This window comes from Hibiscus syriacus, unplaced genomic scaffold (genome assembly GCF_006381635.1).
Source record: "Hibiscus syriacus cultivar Baekdansim isolate YM2019G1 unplaced genomic scaffold, ASM638163v2 tig00110152_pilon, whole genome shotgun sequence".
NCBI lineage: Eukaryota > Viridiplantae > Streptophyta > Magnoliopsida > Malvales > Malvaceae > Hibiscus > Hibiscus syriacus.
In genome coordinates this window covers 380,315-392,194 of record NW_024062604.1, presented here as the reverse complement: position 1 = coordinate 392,194, position 11,880 = coordinate 380,315, and the positions used below count along the sequence as shown (strand labels likewise).

At 34.2% G+C, this 11,880-nt stretch overlaps 1 protein-coding gene and 1 long non-coding RNA gene across 6 annotated transcripts; both read right to left on the bottom strand.

The window, feature by feature from the left end:
* Positions 1 to 944: 944 nt before the first annotated feature.
* On the bottom strand, positions 945 to 1,348 carry LOC120215690. The gene is made up of 2 exons (XR_005524990.1): positions 1,240 to 1,348; positions 945 to 1,163 (listed from the first exon to the last, which is right to left on the bottom strand). It is a non-coding gene; the product is annotated as an uncharacterized LOC120215690 (long non-coding RNA).
* Positions 1,349 to 5,610: 4,262 nt separating this feature from the next.
* On the bottom strand, positions 5,611 to 11,133 carry LOC120215693 (DUF724 domain-containing protein 7-like). Of its 5 annotated transcripts, XM_039213298.1 has the most exons (10): positions 10,603 to 11,133; positions 9,645 to 10,061; positions 9,084 to 9,539; positions 8,553 to 8,633; positions 8,339 to 8,438; positions 8,045 to 8,253; positions 7,569 to 7,665; positions 6,628 to 6,777; positions 6,232 to 6,491; positions 6,001 to 6,160 (listed from the first exon to the last, which is right to left on the bottom strand). In XM_039213298.1, exons 1-10 carry the CDS (start codon positions 11,071 to 11,073, stop codon positions 6,143 to 6,145), a joined length of 2,259 nt encoding a protein of 752 aa, XP_039069229.1. In that variant the 5' UTR covers positions 11,074 to 11,133; the 3' UTR covers positions 6,001 to 6,142. The 5 variants fall into 5 exon arrangements, with proteins under 5 accessions (XP_039069224.1, XP_039069225.1, XP_039069228.1 ...); XM_039213293.1 differs by having other exon boundaries at positions 5,611 to 6,491; positions 10,603 to 11,128; XM_039213294.1 differs by having other exon boundaries at positions 5,611 to 6,491; positions 6,643 to 6,777; positions 10,603 to 11,128.
* Positions 11,134 to 11,880: the final 747 nt, after the last annotated feature.

Here is an 11,880-nt window from a genome sequence, read left to right as displayed (position 1 = left end):
TAGCATTATGCACAAAGAATTATAACTTGAAATTACCAATTTTTAACTTTTGCGCCACTTATGAGGAAGTACTAGATTTCCCTAAACCTTTCTTTCATCATCATTTGGTCATTGTTTTTCTTTTACCTTATATCGTTTTTTTTAAGTTTATAATAACTTTGTTTTTATGACACACATTCCTCTATTTTTATGGTACTTTTCTCTTTCTTTTGATACGTGTTTTGTCTTCTTTATCAATCGTTCGATTGTTTTCTTCGTTTAATTTTTTCATGATTAGATTTGATGTTGCTTCGATGATAAATATGACTCTTATTTACTATCTTGTTGATATTCACTTCTCAGATACTCATATTGAAGTTGGATGTGCAATTTACATTCAAAGATACTTTTCTCATGATATTTGACTCTGATTTATTATTATTGGTGTCTTTCAGTAGTTTGATCATCTATTGTGGTTCGTTTATCGATGCGGTCATATTTGTTCACATTTATATTTTGTTCAAGTTTTTTGAATGAGTTTCAAACTTTTTCTTTCATGGTCATTGTATGACCTCAAGTGATCAATTTATTATATCAATTGTTATAAGAAATGTCCTAATTACATATTTAGTTTATGCTCTTGGTTGTAAAGTTAATTAATAATTTTAAATATTTTTTAATAAAGTTAGCTATTTTTATTTGTATAAAAGATTATAGCTTGGAAATATGTAATATATATAATTATTTATTTTGCATGTTATGGTTGTCTCATTGCAACTAGGGGTGTAAACGAGCCGAGTCGAACTCGAGTATTACTGAGCTAATATTGAAACTCGACTCGAACTCGAAAAGGCTTGAACTCAAAAAAATTCAGGAGCTCGACTGAAGCTCGAGACTCGAGCTCGATTCAAGCTCAAACTCAAACTCGAATTTTAACCTACAAAAATTTTATATTACATTTAAATTATATAAATAATTTTCCCTTTAATTAACCATCACCAATACATCATAATATGAATGTATGAACTATAAAAAATCTAAAAAATAAAAATACAATTACAAGAAATTTAGGATAATTAATATAAGCTTTGAAGTTTTCTGAAATCATCCTCGGCTTGTTTTCCGAAATAGGAGTTCAGTTCGGAAAACTGTGTCCAGACAAAGTGTACACGATCGTTCTTGACCTAGCAGAACACATAATATAAGATGATAAGCCAGACGGGATAGATAAAGGTATACCAGGAAAGCAATAAGCCTTACCTCTTTTCTAGCCTTTAAAAGTGCTTCATCATCAGAGAAAACCGGGATTGCATGGGATGACTCGGAAGCATATCGCTTGACCATGGAAATATCATCAATGAAAGAGGAGGTCTTGCGAAAAGAGTAAGGAGCTTTCTGCGCATAAAGGATGGTGGCGAACCAAAATCAGGTCCTAACACAAGAAGCAAAGACATTACAAGAAATTATATACAAGTTTATACATCAAGACAAAAAAATAACCGTATGATGAACCTTCCGCTATAAGTTATATTTGAGTTCTTGATGTAAAAGAACATAGTGTACATATTCCTAGATGCTACATTCCTTGACTCCAGTAAAATATCAAATTTTATCTCGAGAAGTTGAAATGTGTGAATGCATAGAAAATAATTACTTGCCATTTCTAATCTTTAACAGAGACAAATCCATAGCAGCTCTTGCATCTTCGATGCTATCATGTCCGGTCTGAAGATGAGAAGCAACTATCAATAATTTATATATGAAATAACTTTTAATGAAACATTGATATTACAATATTGCAGTAAATTATTGATTAGTGATGGTCAATGAAGGACAATGAACCTGAACATCTTGAAGAGTCGAAGTAACTCCACTCAACATCTCATATGTTATTCCACTAAACCTGCGTGACCAATATAGAAAATTATGAAGTGGCCTATCGAAAGGAGATAATAAAAAGGGTGTGTGTGTAGAGAGAGAGGGAGAAAGATCTCCGAGTTGGGACAGAAGATATCAAATTTCTGATCCAAATTCGGACATAATTTGAAACATGAGAAAATTTTACAAAAAAAAAAATAACCAGCATCTCTTGACCAACTAATATTTATACCAATAACATGGCACTAAGAGATTGTAGATAAAAGAAACATAATCTTCATGCCTCTGGAAAAATAAAATGTGCAAATTAAAATGCCTTCATCAGTATCCAATTAAAGCCTCTCATCTGCAATTTAAGAACAAAATATATTAAGACCCAACTTCAACAGTTAAAATAACATTTACCTTGTGTTGTAATCAGTGATGGGGTTTGATGGTTTAACCAATTTGTCCAGTACAACCTGTCAACAAAACAATCATTGCAGCTTCAGCCAATTTATCAAAGAAACGAGTTGTAACATTTACATAGCGCGGCAACAAGAAGATGGTTCGCTTAAACGTTTTGAATCTAAACCAAGTCAAAGTCATAAAGGAGATAGCTTAAACGTTTACCTTAGTTGTAGTTCATCCCGCTTTGCCTCCTAGCCGTTCGAGCCTCACTGTCAAAATAAGGGGCTGTGTTAGTCAAAAATAAGTTCATTCTAAAAAATCTCAATTTTGCAATTCAAAAAATAATATGTTAAAACTTTTACATTTTTAATAATATTATTAATGATATTAGCATTTATATGTTGTTTTTTTAAATATAAGATAATATCTTAATGTACTTGAGGTTCGTACAAGAGTTCAAATTCAAGCTTCTTTATCAAGTTAAATTTGAAACTATTTTGAGTTCAAAGTTCTATAAACTCGAGTCGAGTTTCAAATTTTGATTTTAAATCAGGCTTAAAAGTTCAAGTTTTTGAATTTTCAAGTCATATCAAACATCCACATTCAGACAATTGCTTTAATTCTAAATGCAAAAACTGATGTCTCAAATATTTGTAAATACCCACAGCGAGCAAAGTTCATTGTTTCTATTTTTGCACCCAAAAGGAAAGTTAAAATAAACAGAGACTTACTCCCACAGCTAACAAAAAACATTGAGCAAATTTTATCAGCAAAGCTCCATCCATATAAGGATTAGTAAAGTGGGTTGGATAAACATGTTTCGGAAGAGAATAACTACCTCGGACATAAATTTCTTTAGAATTTCCTGCTTTTAAAGTTCGTCACTGGTTGGAAGGCACATGGACTTCTGTCTTTGGTCGAACTGCAACAAAGAACACAATTTGTGACAAGTACAAACTACGATTTATGATGGATCTAAAATGTAAACAGCCAAAAGCAAAATATCGTACGAAAAGAAGAACTAATTACCATCATCTTCTCTACAGTTTGTCGTGTTTCGAGATCAAAGTCAGATAGCTTGCTTTCTCTGGTTCGACTTTCGAGTGTCTATTTTAGGATATAATCTCAATTATCAGAGAGAACAAAAAAAGAAAGGAATATAACCCTAAAGAGTCTATCAAACCACAACCATATAACCTATCAGGCACCCAAAACAACGGGTATCAACCAAAATAGAAAAAAAAACATTCGAGCAACAAAAGCCATTAGTGGCCAGAGAACCAGTAAGTAAAACCTTACCTTCCCCGTCGATGGGAGCTTGCCTTTGTCGCCCAGAGTCAAAGTTGCCTTGAGTCACCAAGGGTAATCTCTTTTGGCCTTGGATCTATGGTTGTTCTAGGGTTTGGGGATTATGAGGTTAGGGTTCTAAGAAAATGTAAAGTGAGGGTTATTTGGGATCTTGGTTCCTCAGCGGAGCTTTCGAAAAGGGAAACCTACGGCGGTCGTATGGTTCGACAATGAGGGTGTGAGTGTTGTTTTGAGAAGCTTAGGGTTAAGGTTTAGTTTTAGGAGAAGGGTTTGAGGTCTAGGTTTCTCTTCAGAGTCTCGGGGGAGCGTTTAGGCCACGGTGACTGTGGGTTTCTGCTAGGGCTGTGAGTGGACGAGGTTTGAGAGGAGAACGAGGGGGGAAGTGTTAGCCAGGGAAAGTTTGAGGGGAAATGAATAGGGTAAAAGTTTTTACCCTAGATATCCTTCATATACGACGAGTGTAATTTCATTCAATTTGTGCTTGTTTTCAATTATGTCTTGTAATTTTAATTATTTGACAATGTAATCTCTTTGTTGGCTTGTTTAATTTAATGAGTAATTTCTACTTTGTATGCCTATTTTAAGTTTTCTATTATTTTGGTCCTTCATGGAATTTTTTAAATATGAGTTTAAGTTATTAATAGTAGGTTTAATCTTATATTGTTTTATCTTAATGTATGTGGCTACGTGCATTTCATTCGTATGCATGCATGTGTCGTGTAAGCACATTTTAGTTTAGGTAATATTTTAAAGAGATAAATGTTATTTTAGTTGTTAATTATTTTAGAATAAGAACCCTTGTTATATAATTGGATTTAGGGTTTAGGGTTTATAGTTTAGGGTTTAGGGTTTAGGGTTTAGAGTTTATGGATTAGTGTTTATGGTCTAGGGTTTAGGGTTTAGGATTTAGGGCTCATTGCAAAGACATTAATTATTCGACTTGGTACCGATTTATAAGGTAAGCACAATATAGTATCTGGATATTAAATGCTCAAACCCTTTATATTTATGATATTTAAACCCAAAACCTCAAAATATAACAACAATTTAAATAATTAGTTATTAAAAATATTATCATTAGAAATATATTAAATATTTGTGATTAAATAAATAATTTTTTTATTAATTTAAAATAAATATAAGAATATTTATTCAAAAATAATTTTTAACCATTTTCAATTTTTCTATTGTTTGCCTGCTTTCTTATTTTTTATTTTATTTTCTACGTTGTCAAATACTTGTGCAGTAAAAAGTTAAAAAAAAAAAGAAAAAAAATCAACCAAACACGTGTAATCTAATATTTGCTTAATTAAATGGACTTTTATTTTTCTTTTAGTAATATACAATGTAACAATTGGACTTGAGCTGGTTAATTAAAAAAATTAAAATTTGAGGTAGTTGTATTATAGAATTTTTAATATATTTTTAAAATTTTATAATTATCAATAGTGTATTTTTCATATATTTTTAATAATGTAATTTTAAAAAATCTAAAATTATAATATAACATTTTTTTTAAACTGCTCACGAGCTTTTCGAGTCGAATATCGAATAGCTCGTTTCGGCTCGTTAAGAGCTCGAGCTCAAATCGAGTCATTCGATCCGTGTATTTATCGAACCTTGATCGAGTCGATCTCAAGTAGCTCACGATCTATCTCGTCACATTTACAACCCTAATTGCAACACATCTCAGAAGATTGTGGATTGTGGTTTGTCCTATAAGTTCATCCTTTCCAACAACCAATGGCCGTAGTACTAAAAAGTGAATTTTCTTTGAAATTGTGACGTATCACATATGTACTTTAACAGAGATTTTTTTTTAAAATATAATGTATGTGGTCTCGACATGATCGTACATCGCGTATTTAATATAAATATCAAATATCGAGAGATTTTAGATAAGCCACATAATTTCGAATATGTATCCATACCATTATCATATTATTTATTAATTTATAACGTGGACTATGTTTACCAGAATCACTAATATTGATTAAAGAGCTTCACAATTTCACCAATTCTAGTCTGGGAAGCAGGTTCAAGTTTGTAACTTACAAGACAAGCTACTTACCAAACATAATTTATGTACATGAAACAGCTGATACATTCATATGCATGAATCAAAATAGATCATCTACTAATTTATGCTAACAATTTGAATCCACATATTTAAACTGTCACCTGTGATGCAGGGATCTTGGCAGTATGAAGATGAAACCGATGAGTAGCACCAGCAGTCGGTTACGACAACTTCCACGAGGCAGTAGCTATTTTCTTAAACTCATGAGATGCATTCTGACAAAGTTTGTTTAGAACACAGACATGCGACTTAAAATTACCAACCTTAAGATTCTTGGTCTCCTTCTCCGATTTTATGGACGTATGTTGTTCTTGTAACTGAGTAATCTTCTTTTCGATCTCTTCCAACTCATCATCTAATTTAGATATCTCCTTTGTACTCTCAACTATCTCCCTTTCAGCATTTTGTCTCTCCTCTAGTTGCTGATTATGTCCTTCTTTGATTGAAAGTAGTTTATTCAAGCGGTGCCTAAGCATGGTAACATCGAATCCATACTTTTCCAAGTCACTAAGACTTTCCAAAATGCTGTCAAATGTATCTCTAGGTTCATCAAAATGCAACATAGATATCTTCTCAAATAAACTAGCAAAGGTTACCATGATACCAATTGCTGATCCTTCACGAAATTCCTCTTTGTTTTCAGCCAAAGGTAGAAAATGTGGTTTTTGAGGAACAATTCGGAAGATATCCATAGATTCAATTGTTCGCCATACAGGCGATCTCTTCACAAAAGGCAAACTCTGATCATTAATCAATGGACTTCTATCAATAACATCAATCGTAAGAGATTCAATTGGAACATCAACCAATCCTTTTTCCTCATTCCATCCACTGACAAGCCTAGCAGACTGGAGTCCTAGGAAAAAAAAGATGCTAAAAATGTCACAAATATAAAATCCAAGTGATGGTCTATATTTATGTACGCACAAAGCAAGTGAGAGGAACGGATCGAGAAAAGAAACGAAATACATAAATCTGATGACACATCTTACGTGTTTCTTCATCACCTGAAGTATTCATTCCTCCTATCCAAGTTGAAAGAGGTTGATCCTCATCAACCATGTCAGAAATTCCATGAGTGGTCAAGTGGACCTCTTTTGTTTTGTAATTATCACTTGTCCTTCCTCTAGAATCTTCAGTGGCTACATAATTAACAGATGGGATGTTAATTTACAATATATAAGGCAACCATAAGCCACAAAAGATAACAGATAATTACATTGACATCAGGTAAAAGACAGGATAAGAAACGAGAAAATGTTGTTGGTACATGCATAACCTTTCTTCTCGACATCACCCTCCCCTCCCCCAGCCCCCGTGCAACAAAAATATCACCTTCTTTCACATGAATCTCTAGCCAAATCCTTTTTCCCTGGAAACTGCTCCCATTACATCTACTCTACTATTCTAGCAATTAGCATACTACTACTTGGAAAAATCATTTAAGAAAAAGAAAACTGCTGGTCACTTTCAATTGCGTAAATAAATAGTTCAAACCACACTCAAAGGTAGGACGTTTCCCATTCTGATAGGAACTTCTATACCATAAACAATGGAATCTCCAATTATAGCCCCTCTGGGATGTAAAATATATCTCTTCTCACCATCCCCATAGTGTACAAGTACACTTGGGTTAAAACATTGGGAATTGCTTAATCAAATGTTACCAAGAGAGCCTTATACAACAGTTCTGTATTTTTCCTTGAGGCTTATTAGTAACAATGGCAGACCAAGAACTTAGACCCCCATGTACCAGACAGCTCCACCCCTTATGTTTTGACAAACCAGCTTCACCACTTGTACAATCTTTTACAGCATTTTCATCGGTAATTCCTCCAGCCCTATTTTGCTCCGTAACTACCAATCGTAATAAAGTTTACATTGCACAGATTTTCATACACCCATCAAAAGCTGAAGCTTAAGTTTTATATACCAGCATCAGAAGCCTTTGTACTTGTAACTACTGATCTAGTAGGTCTTCCCCCCTTCCTTTTAAGATCGCTGGCTCCAACTTTATGCTCCTTTCCTTCCTATACAAGTAAGAGCAATAGTGACAATTACAAGTAAAGGAACATAGATATAGGAACACAAATCAAAAAAGAGGATTCCCATTACATATTTGATAACATTTTAAGATACAAGACGCAGGCTAGGGAGCAGGCTCAAGAAAATTTTCTATTTTAAGAAAATGAGCTGACAACACCCAAAAGTTCACTTCATCAGGCATTATATATAAGACAACATTAGATATACTCTTTTACCTATGATCATGACAATGGAAAAGAAATATATATCAATATTAAGTACGTCCAATAGTTTAATGACAAACTTGTTCCCATTAAGAATTTGAGGCATTTCAAATTTGGTAGTTTTCTCTAAGCCAGAGACCAATATGAATACTTTGCCTACCATGTTCTCATTTCTGACTGAATCATTTACATTATTCTTTTGATCCCCCATTAGCTTCTGAGGATCCTCACTAAGAATCTGAAGGGAATTTTCAACCTGTAAAGTCTTTGTGACCGCTGTTAATCCTATGACGATGGGCATTTCAGCTTCTTTTGTTTTAATCTCCCCTTGATTAGCTCCTGCAGCAATCCATGTAGCTCCATCCTTGCCTGAAAATATGTAATACGCATTATTTTTAAACAATAATCAAACTGGAGCATGCGTACCGATGGCTATATATAGCTGCTGCTGTACCCTGTGGGCCTTTACTTGGTGACTTTATAGCTCTGACATTCCTTGTCACAAGGTTATTTGTCATACTGTCAGCTGAACCAGCTTTCTGCCTCTTAGTTGTCTGCATCAGTAAGGGGAAATGTAGGTCAAATGAAGATAGTGGAGACAGTGCTGATCAGGAATACTGGCTGATGGAGCCAACAAAACCAAAGTGACAATACTCAATGATCATTACCCAGTTAGAACGGTGATGTTGACAGAAAAGGCAGTCATTTGAAGCAGTTTGCTGCAGAGCGAGTAGGGCACATTGAATATCCTAGTTGAAAAACAAGTTTGCTTAACCCTTGAAACAACCCATTGTGCGGTAACAACTACGTCAAGCAGGCCAATTTTTTACGATGTAGATATGATTGTTTTTAGTCATGATTTCAAAGCCACAAGCTAATTTTCACTTTTTTGTTAATAAGTTGGCTTTCAAAGGTTGCAGTTGAAGGAACACATGATTTTCTAGCATATTTTAGAACAAATCATACTCTTAACACATTGAAGCTCTAGAAGCTGTGTGGTTCAAGGAAAGGCAACTCAAAGACACAATACAGATACCACACAATAGTAAAGTACACCAGATTTTAAAGTGATATTTACACATTTCTCATCATAAAAGAGAAATGTATTAAAATGTCCAAAAGAAAACAACAGAGGAAATGAAAATGATACGACGGTATTAGCATGAACAATATAACTCCAAAGAACAAATCTAACTCACAGTTGTTGCTCCTGTTGTCAGGGACTCAATCTTGTCACAAGGCTCATCACCAATCACGGTTTTCTTTGAGAATTTAGCACCTTTACCACCAGTCCTTGGAGTGCCATCTTTACACAATTTTTCAATAGGCATACCTTTTAACTTATCGGCTGTGACTGATACCGGTGTCTCCACTGCATTTCCTTCAGTTAGCTTTTTTGAAGGCCGTGAGCGAAAAGTGTTACCATTTGATGTTTCCAGCTTGATCTTCTTCTTGCTTGTTTTCAAAGCATTGTTTTCATCGGTGGAAGTTGACTTCTCCACAGCATTTTTGTTCATCTTTGTCAAAGGAGTCTTATCTTGAGTGTTTTCTTTTGTGGATAAGGAACTTTCAAGTTCTCCATCCACCTTGGTCTTTTGGGTACCACAGGGAGCAATTTCTATCTGCTCTTGCTCATCAGACACAATTATGACTTCCTGAAAAAAAAATCTTATTGCTTAAGCTTATTTCAAATATGTATTTCCTTTGCCTTTTAATAAGACTAAAGATATGTGACAAACACAATGTAATAGGAGAGATACCTTGTATTTACTAACCCATTTGCCATCAATCCATTCAAGGTTAGGTCTGATATCGAAGAGACAGAATTCTTTGTCCTCATTTCCATGCTTAAAAAAGACATTGTACCTTCTTCCTGTAAGAACTTTGGTAATTACTCCACTTCGCCAACCAAAATTATATGTTGCATCCACTCCTTCCAGCAATTCATAATTTCTATCCAAATATCGAGGAGGAGCGGGTCTGATATGGAGGGAATCTACAACAACTTTTGCTGTCCCAGACTCATCATCATTCATAGAGTTCTGATACTTCACCAGGAAAGTATTATCCTCGTTTTCTTTTATGACTACTGCAGGGTACCAAATATTGCCTATGTTTTCATTTTCGATGTTTACCTCTACAGTTGTTCCTGAGCTAAAAATGGAGCTTGTTGATTGCTTTAGAACGCATAAAAATAAAAAACAAATGACAAATAAGAGATGGCATAGTAGTCCATTTTGGAGAGGAAAAAAATCCAGAGAATTAAGCAATAGATACAGAGGAAAACCAAAACATAAAGTTGACATAAGTAAAATCGGACATAGCGGAGAAAGAAACATTTTTTTCTTCAAAAAAAAACAGCATGTATTATTGAGGGAATTATGAAGTTTCATGCAGATCAATCTAAATTTATATGACGAATGTAGAAGAACTAAAACAAAGGAAGCATAGAAAGTGAAACACATATACGAGTCTTTAGTAGCAGTCATCAAAGCATAATATAAAGAGCAAAACTTCACTGTAAAAAGCTACATGCAGGGACATTAGCAGTTTTAATATTGAAAATTATATATTCCTAAAATAAATGAACCTCAGAAATCAACCTTTTCCTCCAAAAAAAAAAAAAAGAACCTCCCAAATGCAAAATAAAACCCCAAAATTCCAGATAAAAGAGAACCGAAAATTAAAAAAGAGGGGGGGGGGAATGCTGGCACATACCTGCTTTTCAGGGCGAACCCATTTGCCGTCAACCCAACTCCAATGAACCCTCAAATCTTTCCTATCGAATTCAATGACATCGGGTGGATTGCCAAAGTAAACCCTGTATTTGGACTTTTTCAAAACCTTCCTCACAACCCCAGTCCACCAACCATCTCTGTAGCTGGCATCGATGACGTCGTTTACGTCGAGGTGAGCAGTGCCCTTGTCATTAGGAGGCAAAGGGCGGATATAGGCGGGGTCGACATGCTCGGTCAAATGGGAGGAGCCATCATCGGAGAGCAAGGTTTTGTACTTAACCAAGGCCTTCTTGCGCTTCTTGGAAGCGAACTTGGGAGGGTTTTCGAGAATTGTGGCGGAGTACCAAGCGCCTCGAAAGCCTTCGTCGTCACTGCTGACCTCCACTGGGGCTCCCTTGGTGAAGAAGGGTTTCTGTTGGAGTGGGTCAGTATCAGTAGAAGGATTCACCATGCTGCTGGTGCGTGGAATCTTTGTTGCAGAAAATGTTTGGAAGGCTTGTCTTCCTTTGGTCTTTTGCTGTCAAACAGGTAAAGTTAGATGCTATTGGACTCTTTATCCATCGTTTTTTTTTTTAAAGAAAGAAAATAATTAAAGGATTGAGTTTTGCAAATATATATTTTCTCCGACTAACACGAGTAATGTGGCCGAACTTTATTGTTAATGTAACTACATACAATTACAGTTAGGAATGTAAATGAGTCGAGATAGATCATGAATATTCGAATTGATTTTGTCAAAGCTTGATATATAGACTCCAATGGGCTCAACTCGATTTTTTAATGAGCCGAAATAAACTACTTAATATCAACTTGAAAAGTTCGAGAACAACTCAAAAATATAATAATTAAAATTTTATTTTTTAAATTAAATTATTAATAACATTAATATGTGTGTTGTTTTTTTTAAATATATACAATATAAAATTTTCATATATTTAATGTTTAAGTTCGAGTTTGAGTTCTAATCGAGTTAATTTTTTTTTTACTTTGAATTTTTTTTACTTTTATGAGCTTTAATTCATGATTTCAAGTTCGACTCAAACTTAAAAATTTTAAACCAATAAAATTTCGAATCAAATTAAACTCCATTTCAAAAATTTTCAAGTTGAGTGAAACTCAACAATATTCTTAAATTGTTTACGGCCCTTCACAATGCACGATCAATAATTTGTTTTTTTGCATTAAGAGAGATGGATTGTGGTTTGGTCCGCCTATATTCAAATTTTAATGAATAATTCAACTCTTTGATTTTACCCGA